Source organism: Cheilinus undulatus, linkage group 15 (assembly GCF_018320785.1).
Source record: "Cheilinus undulatus linkage group 15, ASM1832078v1, whole genome shotgun sequence".
Taxonomy (NCBI): Eukaryota; Metazoa; Chordata; class Actinopteri; order Labriformes; family Labridae; genus Cheilinus; species Cheilinus undulatus.
Genome location: NC_054879.1, coordinates 18,067,186 through 18,083,721, shown reverse-complemented (window position 1 = coordinate 18,083,721; position 16,536 = coordinate 18,067,186). Strand labels below are relative to the sequence as shown.

The window sequence follows — 16,536 nt, the reverse complement described above, 5'->3', positions numbered from 1 at the left end:
AAGGTGTGGGACATGTTCCTCGTCCATATACTTCTGGGCTTAAATTTATGAGGAGTTTCCAGTGTTGTGGACAGTCAGTTTTACTGAATAGATATTTAATGAGTTACGAGTTGGCGGTATAAGACAGCAAATGAAAGATGAGGAGCTTCATGATTATATCTAAACAAACTACACTGAAACCTGTTGTTCGGACACATCTTTTATTGAAGTCTCGAGACTGTTCTTTTTTGCTCCAGAACTTCTATGTGAGCTCCAGCGGTGGAAACTGTGAAGCTGCGACAAATAAACAGAAAGTCTGACCCCTTGGTTTTCAAAATAAAATAACATATTGTGTCTTAAGTAAATGACGTAGACAGTGGGTGCGTGTGATGTTTAAAAATCCGATGTGCTTGCGGTAACATGCCCCGTTAGTCACTCTATAGACACTTTGCTTCACCTTTAGACTGAATAATTTGTGAGCCAGTTATACTGTCAGGGACGTGTAACCCATTATGTGCTATAAAATGATAAAATTAGTAGCCAAAAAAAATCAGTTTTGAAATAATTAATTCATACATAGCTGTAGAACATACTAAGTACACAGTTGACAATTGTATTAGCATTGACTGCAAGGTAGGCTGATAAAATTTACCGGAAAACACAATAGACTACAAAAGGATTGACACAGACGAGGCTATAAATTCTAGATATTGTGGTTTATAGTACTACTTTTCACCCTTGAAAAGCTAGATAAAAATTATTTGTGCAAGACTGCGTTTGGCATAACAACTTGCACTCTTTGTCACATTTTTTAACACGAGTTAGAGGCACAGTGGGACTTTACTTTGAAAACAAAACCGGAAGTGCAAAATTCTAACGAAGGTACCTTGAGAGTTTGTGAACAGAGGCGAGGCCCATTTTCGCCATTCTGCTACTCGGTAACGCTACATCCTGGACTGGACAACATCTGGACATCTGCAACGGAAGCCAGAAAACACTAGTCCCGTCCAGGAGAGACCGGAGCGATGCTCGGCATCAGCGAAATGACCAATGGGTAAGTGGGAAGTTTTGTAGTGTTTCCAATGCAGAGACATTTTGTGTTTAAGTTCAAAAGTTGACATTTTCTTGCTGGAAGGAAAAAAAAACACAGCCTGGTATGTTCCTCTCATGGGATAGGAAAACAGCGCCCTTGTCGTGACAAACTCGCTAAAAGACTGTAACATTAGTTCGTCTTTCATCAACAAAAGCCTCACCTAATGCGTTTTCATCACTGGAAGTTAAAGCAAATTACCGAGACGATTACAATGCTACTAATTAACTCTGTTAAAGAGGCTCAATCTCAACTTAGTCACTTCTGCTGCTCGCTGGCGCCCTCTACTGTGCTGTTGGTGGAATCTCAGCTGGAGGACCATTGTATTTCCAGATTTAAAATGGTGTTCAAGCAGTGTGCTTCTGCTATTAATCAGATCATGTTCATAACAGTGAAGGCCAGATAAACTAGCCTATGGCTGCTAAATTAGGCCTATCTTTGTTTTGAGAGACCCTGTAGCCTACATTAAATGTATATCAGCCTTTTTCTTGTTGATTTGTGCTAGAAAAATAAAAGCTGATAGAGCAGACTGCAGATTATCAGCGATTATCAATGATTATGAGCGTTTTTTTAATTAAACTTTAATCTGATGACGTTGAATTTTAGGTTTAACAGAATGATCAGTGACATGCCCCAGTGACGCTGGACTTAGTTACCCTTGCAGTTGCATCTCCAAGGATAGTTACATACAGATAAATGAATGCTTTTGTCATTTATACTTCCTCATTGAAAAGATATCAGGTCTTTTGTCATTAGTCTTCATCTGTTTCTAATTTGACACTAAACATTGCTTCATATAATCACTGATACAACACAAATACTAATGAAAAGCTCTATTCTTCGAGAACTCCTGACTCTGATGTTGTGCCTGTGACTTGAACACAAAAACAGAGCAGTCTAAATTATAACAGGGAAAACAAAGCCAACTTTCTCTAGAATATGTGATAAAGAAATGTAATAGTAAGAATCAGGATGTTCCTCCATTTTGTGAAGCTCAACCTCCTCCCTGCAAAGGAATGTCCACACAAACTCACTGGACAGTAGTTATTGCTTTCTGAACCACTTCCTGACCATCCATTCCTCTGGGACTGCCTCTTGGAGCAGTCTTTTTTTTTCCACCAGCGTGAATGCTGCTGTGTGCACTGCCCAATAAATTATGGCCTGGGATGAATCTGGCTTTCATAAAGCACTCTGACGGTAAAAGCTGTTAGAGGGCGAGTCTTTTAAAGGCCTGAGGATTGTTGCATTCCCCAAGCATTACTTTTATACCTGATTCCACACTGTGTTGATACAACTTGAGCTTAGAGGAGCTACTCAGGCTCCGGTGTAGACTTGCCCTTGTTTGGAAGAGGGCTGAACTTGTGTGGTGTAGGATTTAGACTGTGTGTGTCCTAACTTGATGCACATGTTGTGGAGGAATGTGAGTGATTATTATTTGTAATTCACACATACTGTTTCTTATTAATACTATGATATGCTATTTATAGTTTGAACATCAGATTATGTATTTTTATTAAGGCATGGATTACACTGGAGGATTTGAAAGTCTCAAGTTTAATTTGTGTATGTGCTATGAAAGCCTACCTGTATCCTTATTTCAGAATATATTTAATGTAAGTTGACTCAGGGAGGATTGGTAGTCTCACTTTTCTGCATCGATTTGTGTGTTCTTTAGTTGTATTGCTTTTAGGGTTTATTGCATATAGGGTTTTATGGCATTGTCATGAAGGTTGTTAGAAACATTGTCTGCTTGTTTTGTTGTTTAGAACAGGAAGTATGGATCAACAGGCTGTGCAATGCTTGCTCACGGTAGTTCCTCTATCTTAAGGGGTGTGTGTGCTTGTGTATTTAAGGGGAATTTAAAATAGCCATGACATGCAACAACTGCAGATATTTTTTTTACTGTTACACACCACTTTTTCAATTGCATGTATTTTACATTCATCTGGGAAAGCTCCAATGATTGCCCCATCAGAGTGAGAAGGGAACATTACATGCGCTTATCTTCAGTTTACAGGTTACAGTTGCCATACTGTTTACAGTAAGCTCGAGCTTCTTTGTGAATAAAAGTGATGCCAAGGCCAGTAGGGAGACATGCAAAAATGTTTTCTCTGTCAAGACGAGCTGTCGGTGTGGCACTTTGCTCTTGTTTTAAAAACAAATGTGGTCAGTTATCACTTACAGTACAACTAACCACCACCCCGTAACTCAAACTCATGCCTATGTCAGCAAAAGAGCAAAAATATCTTTTCCATCATGAAAAGCTTTTGGTGTTTTTATTCTTTATTTCATGCAGAAACGTGATCAAGTTCTGCTAAAATTGACATTATACTAGAGCTATATATTCAAGCTAATCATCGCACTGGAGGCAGACATTAGTGATGGGTCGTTAGTGAACGAGTCGGTTCAAAGAGCCTGTCTTTTATGTGAACGATAAGAGTCGGATCCCGTTAAAGAACCGTTTTATATTTTTTTTAAACTAATACTATTACTATTATTATTATTATTATTAGTAGTAGTAGTAGTAGTAGTAGTAGTAGTAGTATCATTTGTCTGTAGGTGGTGTGTGTCTGTGTGTTACTTGATTGATTATTAGGGATGATCTTTTATCCTCTACCACAGGCACATCATGCATTAAGGTCTCATGTTGGGTGGTGAAGCATTAATGTTTACTGTCAGGTGTGTTATACACTCCAGCCAGTAAGCAGATTTCATCGACATTAGATTTTGAAAAAATACATGATATTTTCATCAATTTTAAAAACGGAACATAGTTGGAGCCAAATAACTGATGAAATATCAATCCTATGTTGTAACACTGCTAAAATTGTCAGGTCAAATGAAGCCAAAGTGCTACTTGAATGAAGAGCCGTTTGGGAACCGAAAGAGCCGACTCTCTTTGCTGCGCCGAGCCAAATGAGCCGGATCCCTGAAAAGAGCCTAAATTCCCATCACTAGCAGTCATTGCAAACGGCTTTGAGTACAACTAAACTCCGCCCATAGCTACCGCCTCGTTCTCCGCAAATGATGCTGATTGGTCTGAGCAGTGCTCTGTTCAGCACCAGTGTTTTGGATTGGAGTCAGATTTAGCTGATATTTTAATGCAAATATTCTAGCTCCTATGAGAGGTTCAGGGGGTTATGGACAGACTGATTACCAATGCATAAAGATGGGACCGTTACTTATTTGTTATCATTAATGCCTGTCACTGCTCCTGCAAGTTGCAGTAATTGTCAGACAAGGTGATCAACACTAATGATCATTTTTGATTGTGATTTGTTAGTTGTTTTAAGATAGCATGGTGAGATCCGTTTATTTAGAAAGAAAGTCTATAGAGCCGAGAGATAGGAGGAACTGCTGCTGCACCAAAATAACACAAACCCAAAGTTCCCCAGAAGAGCTTTTATTAAACCATTACTATTGTTGCCACTTTTCTCTGTCTGTAACTGCTGCAAGAATGAGTTCTGTTGCATATTTGAAGACATACCACTGCTTATGATGGATCAACTGCATAAGCAATAAACTCAGTCAGAGGTAGTCCATGTGGTTTCCATAGCAGCTGGAGAAACACACTTTCCTTTGCAGGTCAATGAGAACTGCATGGTAACTGAAGACTCCTTGCATCTCCTCACACCTTTTCAGTGATTCCTCCTCCTCCCTATGACACCTTTGATCTCCCTGGTCTCCTCCTCCTGATCCTCACACCCAACCTCCATCCTGATGCTTTTAGTGAACCAAAGGACTAAACCAAACAAGATGTTGTGTTGCTTTTTACAACTATATCCCCCTCACCACCACAAACACAGTGTCACATGGGCAAAAGCACACAAACATTCACACAGACACAGCAAACAGGAAATGATGTGGCCATGCAGACAAAGATAACAACAGTAGGAGTGTTTGCAGTGACAGCAGAGGGACTTTTGCTATAACTAACATATCCCTGCTGCAGCTGGTCAAAGAATAATGGTAAGATAATTTGCATATATTTCTCAATTTTTTGTTAATGTTGTAGAAGCTACATCTAGATTCTACTACTTGCTTTATTTTATATGCACACTTTGATATTCTCTATTATTGGAGCTGTGCATGGTTTACACCTCAGGGTGCCTTTGAAAACTGTTTGGGGTGGACTTGATGTCATGGATTATGCACTGCATATCAATCTTTGAACTGTAACTTAGCATTTGGACACATCTACTTTTTTTTTTCTTCCTTTACCAATGGCGAGATTTTTTTTCAAGTCAAGGGTACATAGATCCTATTCAAGAGAATTTGATTCGAGAAACAGCGCTGTTGTTTTTTAAACATGTAAAGACCAGACAAAATGGACACAACATGTGAAAAATGATGTTCATATTTTAGTGTAATTTTTAAAAGACTACATTATGATCAAAAAGCAATCAAACTGCACATATGTTTAATATTTTAAAAAGTATTGTGTTTTACATTCCAGCAGTAAGAATTTAAGTCTGTTGAATAACTGTTATACTACTGCTGTCCACATGGTGGCAGTGCACTCATTTGGCAATACTGTGGTTCTAGAGACTCAGGGATGGCTGCTCAGCAGTAGACGTTTCAAGGAGTGTGTTTGTGTGAATGTGTGAGAATGTGTGTGCTTTTATTTTATTGATTTATTTTACAGGGACAGTGCATATTAATCAACATTTCTGTAAACAGTCCCTGTCTGCAGTCCCTGGCCAGATGTTAAATTTGGCTTACTAAAAAACACAACATATTACAAGAAAAGGTAAGGGGAGAAGAACAAGCAAAACAGAGTGCAAACAATGCCCTGCAATGACAATGATTAAAACTATGTAAGTAAAACATACCATGCCCACAGGAGTGGGTGGGTAAGTCACAACAACAAAATACATAGAACATGCATAAAAAAACATGAAGCAGCATAAGCAGATGTTAAAACTACATGAAATATGCAACACAGACAGGAAACAGCATAATGAAAACACCAATAAAAGCATTCAGCCTGGACTATTCAGAAATGATGAGGGTGAAAGGAAGCAAGCATCAGCACATAAAAACACATTGCACAGATGTCAGTGAGACATCCATGCAACTTACCAAGAGATGTTTCACGTATACAGTAGGACACTGTTAATGAGTCTGTGTGTGCAACAAGACAGGTCTGTGCACAATGAATATACTCAGGAAACTTTGGCTGGATGCAATTTTAATTTAAAACCACCTGTTTTTGTTTCATTTTGGATTTTTCTCCTGCCTTAAACCAAGGGTAATTGACTTCCTGTTTGGATGGAAGGTTTGCTTTTTAGGTAGATTGAATATTTTCACATAAATTTGACCATGAAAAGAGGATCTTGTTATGGATTACAAAGGAAAAAATAGATCAGCAAAGGTAAATGTTTGTTCACAGAAGGTACAGGTGACTCAACGAGCGCTGAACAATTTTGGAAAATAATGAAATTGGTTTTTTTTTGTTTGTTTGTTTGTTTTCCAATTTTGTAATTGTGATTTAATGTGTGATTACATTTTAAGTTCCTCATCTTATGTATTTTTCAGCAGTCACAAGCAATAAATCATTTTAGATCATAGTAAACACAATATAAGATAGATTAAACTAGGGCAATGATTTTGAAAACACTGTCCAATTGTGATTGTTTTTACTCATATTGCATATTATGTGAATTTTTGTTAAGTGATCTTTTCATGTTATTCTCAGTTTGATTCAGAAAAACATGCAAATAAAGAAAGAAAGTGGATTTTTTGTAAGCTATTCTGCTTGAATGTCTGCATAATATGGAAAGCATCACATCTCTGCAGCAAACAATGTCTTAAACTGGTATTTAGACACATTTCAGGTTAAAAAAAGGTTGCAATTTCTGCAAGTTGAAAATTGCAAAAAGGCCTTGGGTGATTTAATCTAAATTCCAATTAATTGCCCTGCCTTTCTCTCGACTTGTCCACTAAGCTGTCTGGGAGTTTTCTGAAAGTGAAATGAGACATTTAGGAGCAGTGGTGGGCTTATTTTACATCACTGTAGCTGCAGGGAGATGTTAATGTTTACTTGTATTTACCCACTTCTGACTTGAATTTGTGTCGCTACTTTTGATGAGTGCTGCTGCAACAGTTGAATTCCCTCTGGACATCATTAACTGCTTTTATCTTTATCCTGAAATCAACTTTTCCTTTCTTTTGAGGACAATTCAAATCCCAAATGAAGGGAATTGTGAGCAAGTTCTGTATATAGAGCCAAAAACTGTGATTCATCATTAATGCTGTGGCATTCTCAGACATGCCGTGTAACTGCTGACGCTGCGTGCATTCCTCTGACATTATTGCAGCAGCAGGATATGGAGCTGTTGAAGTGATTGCTGAGGTTCAACATTCATGTTGCAAACTTTTTGTGTGCATGAGTGTGTGTCAAACTGATGTGGAATGCTGAGCAGGTCAAGGCAAGCTGCTGAAGGTGAATCTGCATGGCGTGAAGTATTCATAAGCATAAGTCATGGAACTGTCTGTACACAAGGTGGGACATGGTCTCTGTCAGCCTTTAGTCTCCTCCACAGCCAGCTTAAACTGTCTGAAACAATGGGGTGTGATGAATGGTATGCATATGGAATAAGCATAGTTAACCTAAACAAGCCATTTGAGGAATAGAACACAGATTAGTTTGCATGTGCTGTATTTCCAGCTCTGTTTACATCTGTTAAGTGTTTGGCGGTTTGTTTACTTTGGTCGTTTGGTTTTTCCTCCTCTGACCAATCTTTCCTCTGTCTCCATGACATCACGGCTTCTTGTTTTTAATTAGATTAGTCTGAGGTTGACTTTCAGCTCTAACTGAAAATGTGCATCTGCTGCGGTTTGTGTCTATTTGGGAGGATCTCTTGTTCCCACGTAACATTTCCATGAATTATTCATACAGTGACATTTTCCATCTTTTCAATAGTTTGTTGTTCCTGCTGGGAACTAATTTCATAGTTCACAAAAGAGGCACTTGAGTTTCATTGAATAACAATCAGTGCTGGAGACTGAAAATACAATCCAGAAGAGACACATTGTCCAGAGTTGTAAACAAGTAGCTTGGTTTCTCTCGCAGTTGTGTGATATTGCGTTGATATAATTGATGATATATAGATTTTTGATATTTTTCTCAACCTATAAGTAAAACTTTTTTCAGTTTTTGCAAGATATAGTATTTTATGATCTTATTATGGCTTTTAGTGTTACTGATAATGGCTTCAAAAAGTCCGATTGGTGTATCTCGTTTCCATAAAATTGTCGGCAATATCAACAACCTGCTCTCCAATGAGGAAAACAGATGTTAATTTCTCTTCCTCTGATGTTTGAACTCTCATCTCTTATGCTTTCTTTTGAAACAGACAGAAGTAGGAGGTAAACAGAGGCGGCGGGGGTAAAGGCCAGAAAGGGGAATGTCTCTCTCTTCTCTGCAACCCTCTCTCCTTTCTACCTGTTGCAGCAGAGGGAGGTGGAGCGAAAAGTAGCTGAGAGGTGTGCAGGCTGTGAAACCACACCTCTGTATAAATGTGAACCCTGGAGGTGTGTTGCAGCGAGCAATAGTGACCGGAGACTTTCTGTAAGAATCAAGAATTACCGCTGGCACTTTTCCTGACATTTTTCATGTCTGTGTGGACTGACAGTTTGTAAAAGACAAGGGGTAGAAGTTAAGGAAGGAAGGAAGGAAGGGAGGGAGGAAGCAAAGTAGAGAGGGAGATTGGCGAAGGGGAGATGAACTCTTTGAAGCTGAAGGAGTTGTCAAACTCAAACTTGTACAGGCGAAGACAGGAGAGACCAGACAGCTATGGAAGTGTGGCTGGGGACAGCTTCAGGTGAGTTTGGTATGAGGAAAGACTTGTGCCAGTACTTTCCTCATATCAGGATTATTATGGCTGAACATAATGCCGCTGATATTCTCTCCAGCTCTTATAGAAGTCATTCACATTTTGTAGAAGACACAGCCTAATTTACAAAATAAGTTTTACTAAGGATGAACATAGCAGTGGTGGTCTCAAAGTGTTTCACAGCATCCTAATTCCAAAAAGGTTGGGACACTGCATAAATGCGCTTTGGTCAACCATGGTTATTTAAAATGTGTTATATAGATAAAGTTGAATTGAATTAAATTAGGAAAAGACAGTTTTCTTGAAATTGCTGTTTATAGAAGAGAAACCCACGTAAGGTTTAAATGGCGATTGAAGCTTTATTGTGTGAGAGACTACAAATGAATACCAAAGAAAAAAAATTAACCAGGCTGATTTACAAATCAATAGATTTTTTTTTTTTTTTTTTTTGCGATATACCTCCACCTCTCCTTAGACTGTCGAATCAGCATGCTGTTTGGTGGCAAACATTTTGCGGAGGTGTTTGGACTGCTGGCGTATTAACCATCCACTTATCCCAAGATCCCCCTTTTTACAGCTGCTTCTTCTGTTGCTCTGATTGTGTGTTTCCATTTTCATGTTTTTTGGCTGTGTATGGTATCACTGACGTGAGCTTTGTTATCATAAGCATAATCTGACTGACTCTGTCTTACATCATATCTTAACTCAGTTCACGTTCATAGTGTAACTATGTGGTCAGTGTCATTATGAAAGAACCTTTAAAGAAAAGCGGTTTTCTGTGTCTTGTACTGACAAGGATAGAAAAGGGGAAACGTGGAGGACTGTTTGATCAGTAAACACTGCAGCTGAAGGTGGAATTCCTTTTAGATGTGAGACTAGCCTTGAGAGAGTGCATGTGAAGATGCTATTCAGTTCACAAAACAATCAGTTTAGGATCTTTTTTCTTTGTTTTCATACATCTTTCTCCCAATTCTGCTTCTCTCCGTCAGCCCCTCTCATGTGTGCGTGTCTGTGTTCCTAAAGCGATTAGAGGAACGCAGTAATGTCAAGAATGTGGAATGAAAGAGGGAGCTTGCTCTTTGGAGATGTACCAAGTCAAACACTTGAAGCCTCCCTCTTTGTCATGAAATGCAGTGTAGTGTCGGAAGGGCTCTCTAACTCTGCGTTCACGCCCTTGCCGTCTCTACAAGCACGAGAAAAAATAAATATGTTGGACAAGAGATCATATCTGACTGGAGAGGAACATGTTGAACTTTTTTACACTCGGCATCAACGTGCATCCAAGGTGAACTAACTAGTGTTAATGTGGTGTCTACTTTAACCTCCTGTGACGACTTGTAATGGGATCACACTTGTCACTCTATATTCAAATTAACAAGTAACCTATTAGTAACCTTGAGAACTCTTCAAATAACTTTAAAAAAACTGTGAAGCAAACTGACAACAGAGAGAAAGAAAGTCCTCATATAGACTGGCAAGAAAGAAAGGATAATACAAATACAAGCACATCAAACTGGAAAAATAATGTGCACCATCCCCAAGGGTGGAAAGTAACTAATAACATTCATCCAAATTACTGTAGTTAAGTAGTTTTTTGGGTACTTGTAGTTTTTTGAGTACATTTCAGAATCAGTCCTTTTATTTCTACTTGCATAAGTCTTAACCAGAGAAACTGTACATTTATTTGGGTACTACACACCTGGACTTTTCCCACTTCTGTCAACCACAGCACAAAGAGAATGATTCCACATTACATCCCAAAACAGCTGCTGTGCACAACAAAACTGGATTGTTGTTATTTCAGGGTTAAACATTTCAGAGTCGATTTTAACAGTTTTAAGTGAAATGGTCTTAAGTGGTGGAGTTATTAGCTCTGTAAAGAGTCAGCTGATCTAAGCTCTGCATGCTGAAATTTCAAATCTTGGGGGATGTTTGGGCAGAGTTCCCATCATGCCCTTGGGCAGAGTGTTTAGATGTGTTTGAATGTTGCCTGTTGTACAGTAGTCTTTGCTGGGGTTCTTTTGGCCATGTTTCTGGTGGACTGTTGTGTTTGATGTGAGACACATATGCACCATAAGTGAAGTTATTCACCAAGTTAGAGTTTCTACCATGTTCCTCATGGATGCATAGTGCATATTCTTCATCTGTATGCGCTGCCTTGGTACAAGGTTGACTCTCTGCTATGTTTTTGCTGGAGGAGATCAACCTCTTTGGAAATGAGGGAAACCTCAATGTCCTTTCGAGAATAGATAAAGGTTTGAGTTAGGCCTGTTAATATTAATGCGTTAACGCTCGTGATTAATCTGGGAAGCCTAACATGTTAAAAAAATAGGAACGCAATTCAATCATATGATCAAGTTTGACCACAACTTCCTCCCATAGTCCTTCTGCAGGATGTGTATGTCCCTAGGGTGAAAAAGCTAAAGGCAGGTCAAACGCCGCCAGCAGTGATGAATGAGGAGACAGACCCAGGTCTGCTTCACGGCAAATTTCAATTTAAAAGCTGCTTGATGGAAGTCTGGATGAAACAAAAGTTGTGTGTACATACTGCAGTGATGAACTGTCCTTACACCTGAGCACAACGAGTCTGAAGTACCACCTCCGGGCAGAACGCATCTTTGCTAATGTCAGCAAAGACGCTAACAGCAACACAAGATCAAGCCATGATAGCTAATGTTGCTAATGTTGGCAAAGATGCTAACAACAACACGGGATCTAGCCATGATAGCTAATGTGCTAATGTTAGCAAAGACGCTAACAACAACATGGGATCTAGCCATAACGCCAAGCTACACCGGCGTAGTCCAGCAGACCTGGATTTGTCCCCAAAACGACAACATCTAAGCTAACTGATGCGATTGCTAATGGGTCGCTGCAGAGACTGCAGACCATGGACATTGTTGACGACAAGGGGCTTCAAGACATCGTATGATCCGTACCACAGAGCACCTATGAGAACTACTGTCACAAGAATCTGTGAACTGTATGAAAGCTAAAAAAGCTACTAAAGTGGAGCTTCTGGCCCAAGCTACATTTATTACACTAACAAGAGACCACTGGACATCAGTCAGCAACTTCAGCTACCTCGGGTTAACAGCACACCTGATCATTCACTTTACAGCAGAAGTTATTTTGTGCCTGATGTGTTTGTCTGCTGGGCTGCAGTTTATAAATAATATTGCTAAGAGAATTAAGAGACTCTGATTTACAAACCACAAACAAGTTTAAAAACTCTAGTTTGTTTAATATTTCTTCATTTAAACACCCAATACAAATTTATCTCAAACAAAAATGTGAGTAAATGTTAGTGTTTTAAATGTTAATTTATAGATAATGATAATAATAATACATTTTTCTTTCAAAGTGCTGTATATAAAGTTAAAATAATGAAAGTAAACACTTGATAATAAGAATGTTAGAAATTTAAAATTTACTAAAACTAAAGAAATGCTGTGATTAATCATGATTAATCACAGCATTTCTTTAGTTTTAGTAATTTTTAAATTTTTAACATTAATCATGATTAATCACAGCATAGTGATGTGATTAACTTGATTAATTTTTAAATCAGTTAACAGCACTTTGAATGAATGAATTAATGAATGAATGAACCTCGCCACAGATTTTCTGGAGTTACTGCAGCTCTGTCATATTTCACTTTCTATTGGGTAGTTTGACTATATGTAGTGTGGATCACTATAGTGTCAAATTTAACTGAATATAAGCTTTATTAACACTGTTAATTTTTCTGTGTATTTTACTTTATTATAGAGGTGGGACTTTACCTGAACAACCTGGCTGGATATTAATTGTCTTGTAATTGACACAAAGGAAAGATCATATTTTACTATTCAACTCCTCAGTAGCAACTCAGTGCTCAAAGTAAACCTTTTACTTTAACTTGCACTTGTGCCAATTGTAAACAGAGTAGCTGTACTTTTACTTGAGTAGTACAAAGTTGTGTACTTTTTCCACCATTGACCGCTCCTTACTTTAATCATCAATACAGAACATGATTTGTCCCTTGTTTTTGCAGAATTCTTAATGGAAAAGAAGGAAAAACTATAATAATAGATAAAATGATAAAGTACAAAGATTTTAAAAACATGCAGCAAAACTATTAAATCAGGGAACATCAAACAATCAAGCCCTCGTCTGTATTTAGCTTGTAAATAGAGCTGCTGGTAAGTAATGGATTTACTCAGGATGAATTTTAATACCAGGTGAAAACAAGGCTTATGCAGAGCAAGCAAAACAGTATGCACAAACGTCTTATCTAAGCAGATTGCCTGCAGTAAAATACATGTATACAGTAGTGACTGAAATTTAACAGTGTTAACGAGTTGACTTTTCAGGCCATGATTTCTTAATGTTGTACATGCTGATCCTGGTTGTAGTAAACTGCCTGAGCATAGACATGGTTGGCTTCAAAGAAGACAGCCTGTGTGTTAACAGTGTGTGAGCATGCCTTTTTGATATCAACAACACCTGCAAATACTGACACGTGTTAAACAGAACAAATAACTTCTTGTCAAAAACAGATCCTGATCTGTTTAGTGGAACTTTTTCAGATGTAAATATAACACCAACCTATCGGTCTTTAAAAGAATTATTAAGCCATTTGCTTTATATTCCCTTTAACAACTGCATGCATCAAAATAATGTTATTAATACTGTTGTTTTACTGATGCTTCTCATGTAAACAATTTGCACAGTGCTTCAAATCTGCTTTCTTGCTTTCTTTTGAGGATTGACTGAAGTGAAACAGCATTGTTTTCAAGTTTAATGGGCTTTCTGTGTTCCAGACTGTCTGTGGAAGAAAAACGGGACTCTCGATGCTGCTGGTCTAAACAAGCATCCAGTACAAAAAGTGCATAACAAAGGAAGTGTTAGTCATAAATTATGTTTGCGCAGTCATTGAATCAGTGTAATGTCCATAAGTGTGTGTGTTTGCATGTGGAAGCTTGCTCTTTGCCATGCCAAAAGAACAAATTATTTTCCCCAAGCAGCCCTCATCTCCCTGTTGCCATGGTTGATGTTGACATAGTGTGTGACGAGGATTGCTGGAAGGGTGTGTTTGATATATTACTTTTGCTGGAACATGCTTGTTACTTACAGGTTAGACAAGGTTGTAAATTTCTTTTTATTGAAATTCTATCAAATTTTCTTAATAGATCATTTCAAAGTGGGGAGTTCTGTACATTTTGTAGCCTTGAATAACCTACAATTCCCCAGCATAATATGAATAGCCTAAACGCACTGATGAAAGATGGAAATTACAGATAAATGCTTATTGGTTTGTGTGACAGCCAAAAATGACTTTTGTGCGTTATATTACTTTTCCAAAAATAACCTCTGTTAAAAAAAATGTCCATGTTATCACTCTAAAATCTCCAGAGGCTACTTTATCTAACTGGTATATTTACTTCCTTATTTTACGATTTGTCGCCATGGGTGACCTAACCCTTGGCCCCTCCAGTGGCCTTTAATGACCCCGTAAGGAAGTCTCTAAATCCTATCCTGCAGGGGGAACACACCAGAGACACTTAGTCGACTGCTGACAGTTGCTGTAGCCATTTTTAAGCTCAGGTTGACTTTCATATGGCCACTCAGACATTCTCTCGCTCTTTTTCTGTCTCCCTGTGTGTCTGTGATAAGGCTGTCAAAAATGTTCATACTGTAATACTTTATGACACCTCTTGTTTTTAACAATACAATCTTTGTTGTTCTGATGATTGAAGGCAATAAAAGTACCAAAACCTACAGATCTTCAGGCATATTTTAACCCTGAGCTGCTGCAAGAGAAAGAAAGGCAGTGGCATTATGGTCCAGAAACATTGTCACTGTCCATCCACTACACTGCTCATCCCATACAGGGTCATAGGGGCTGGGGCCAATCCCGGCTGTCATTGAATGAGAGGTGGGTACAGCTGTGACTGGTCGCCAGTCAATCATAGGGCTGACATGTGAAGACAAACATCCAGCCACACTCACACTTACAGCCAACTTCACACAGAAAGCCCCTGTTTTGGACTAGAAACCTCCTTGATGTGAGGCAGCAGCACCAACCCCTGCACTGCCCTGTAGCCTACATGCCACTGTTTGTATGCAACGATAATTGTGTGCAGGAATCTTCAAGTATTCAGTAAATAATACATTCAGTAAGTCAGTAAGTTTGACTGTGTGTCTCAGGTTTATGTCTCAGTTTTGAGGTGAACTCAAAGAAGTGTAAAAAGTGCAGTTAGATGCATCTTTTATTTAAGTTCCTGTAAAGTAAAATCCAAACTTTGTGTCCACATCTTTAGATATGTTGGAATAGAGTTGCTCTTGAAACGTGAAAACACTGAGATTTGTGCCTGGAAACAGTAAATTTGATCCCTAACTTCTGTTTCTCTTCTCTGGCACTAACAGCCAGGCAGCTGCGCTCTGATCAGAAGCTTTTTTTTTTATTTAAGAGGATTGTATTTCTTGTGAGTGGGTAGGCTGGAGCAGATTTTACTGCCTAATTTTTCATGATTTTGAAGCTTGATTTTATAAACTTAGAGATGTTTTTCAGGACTGAAATTTAGTCCGATGGTTCATAACAACCAACCACCTGTCATACAAAAAAACCTAAAATACAGATTCTTTTTTCACTTTACAGGGACTTTAATATGTTTTAATATGTGCTCAATTTATGATTTTTTTCTGTCTGAAGGATGCAAAAATTGTTTGAAACAAAATTTAGTTAAATCTGCACAATAAAATTAAGCCGATTTTAAGAGTTGAAATTACATTTACATTTAAGTACTTTAAACAAAGGCTGTTTTTTCAGTTTACTTCAAGAGTGTAAGTCACTTACTTGGATTTTTTGCTTGATGAACAAAAAAAATGAGTAGTTTATACAAAGATTCACCTGACTAATCTACATGAAAGTTGTATTCAAAAAGTTTCCCAGGTTTTTCTAAGTAGATCTGGCTTGATTTATTTTGTCTTAAATGCATCTGTCTACAACTTAAAACTTTCTTTTCTTAATCTTTGATCCTGATAAGTCCCAAAGTGTCTTAAATATATCCATAAATGTATTTAAAACTTTAAAACTTTTTTTACTTAAGCTTAGATCCTGATTGGCGTTAAACCTAGTGTCTTAAATGTATCCATGAATGTATCTAAAACTTTAAAAGTTTATTTTTTTAATCTTGGATCCTGATTTTTCTCAAACCTAGTGTCTTAGTGTCCACAAATGTATCTAAAACGTTAAAACTTTCTTTTCTTAATCTTGGATCCTGATTAGTCCTGGACCTAGTGTGGACAATACACACTTCATGGTAGTCTGGAAACCAAAGCCTTGTTCAGTCAAAGCTCTCATATAAGCGTGGAACACGCCGCATCATGGCACAGTGTAATCAGGAGGAAATATTACATGTTTCCTGTTTAGTATCCACCCTCTGTCCATTGTACCCAAGTCACTCAACACTGGTTCCCCTTGGAGAACATTCCCAGCACGCCCTAAGCAAAGGACAGGTGACTTTTCAGCAGTTGTGCTGTTTTGGAAAGGCTTCTAAAGCTTTAAATAGGTCCTAGTCAAAATAAATGGTGTTGTTCATTTCAGAATCCACACATTCCCTGGATAGCTACTGAACATTTTGG

The 16,536-nt window shown here is 38.1% G+C and overlaps 1 protein-coding gene across 3 annotated transcripts in view; it reads left to right on the top strand.

Moving 5' to 3' along the window:
- Positions 1-883: 883 nt before the first annotated feature.
- The window catches only part of LOC121522441 (LIM and senescent cell antigen-like-containing domain protein 1), a 40,543-nt gene continuing 24,890 nt past the window's right edge, over positions 884-16,536 (top strand). The window contains exon 1 of one of the 3 annotated variants that reach the window (XM_041806845.1): positions 884-1,033. In XM_041806845.1, coding sequence (XP_041662779.1) covers positions 1,005-1,033 — 29 coding nt within the window. In that variant the 5' untranslated portion in view covers positions 884-1,004. Of the gene's footprint in view, positions 1,034-4,978; positions 5,039-8,653; positions 8,896-16,536 lie in introns of those variants that run through there. The other 2 variants (XM_041806846.1, XM_041806844.1) reach the window with 2 other exon arrangements.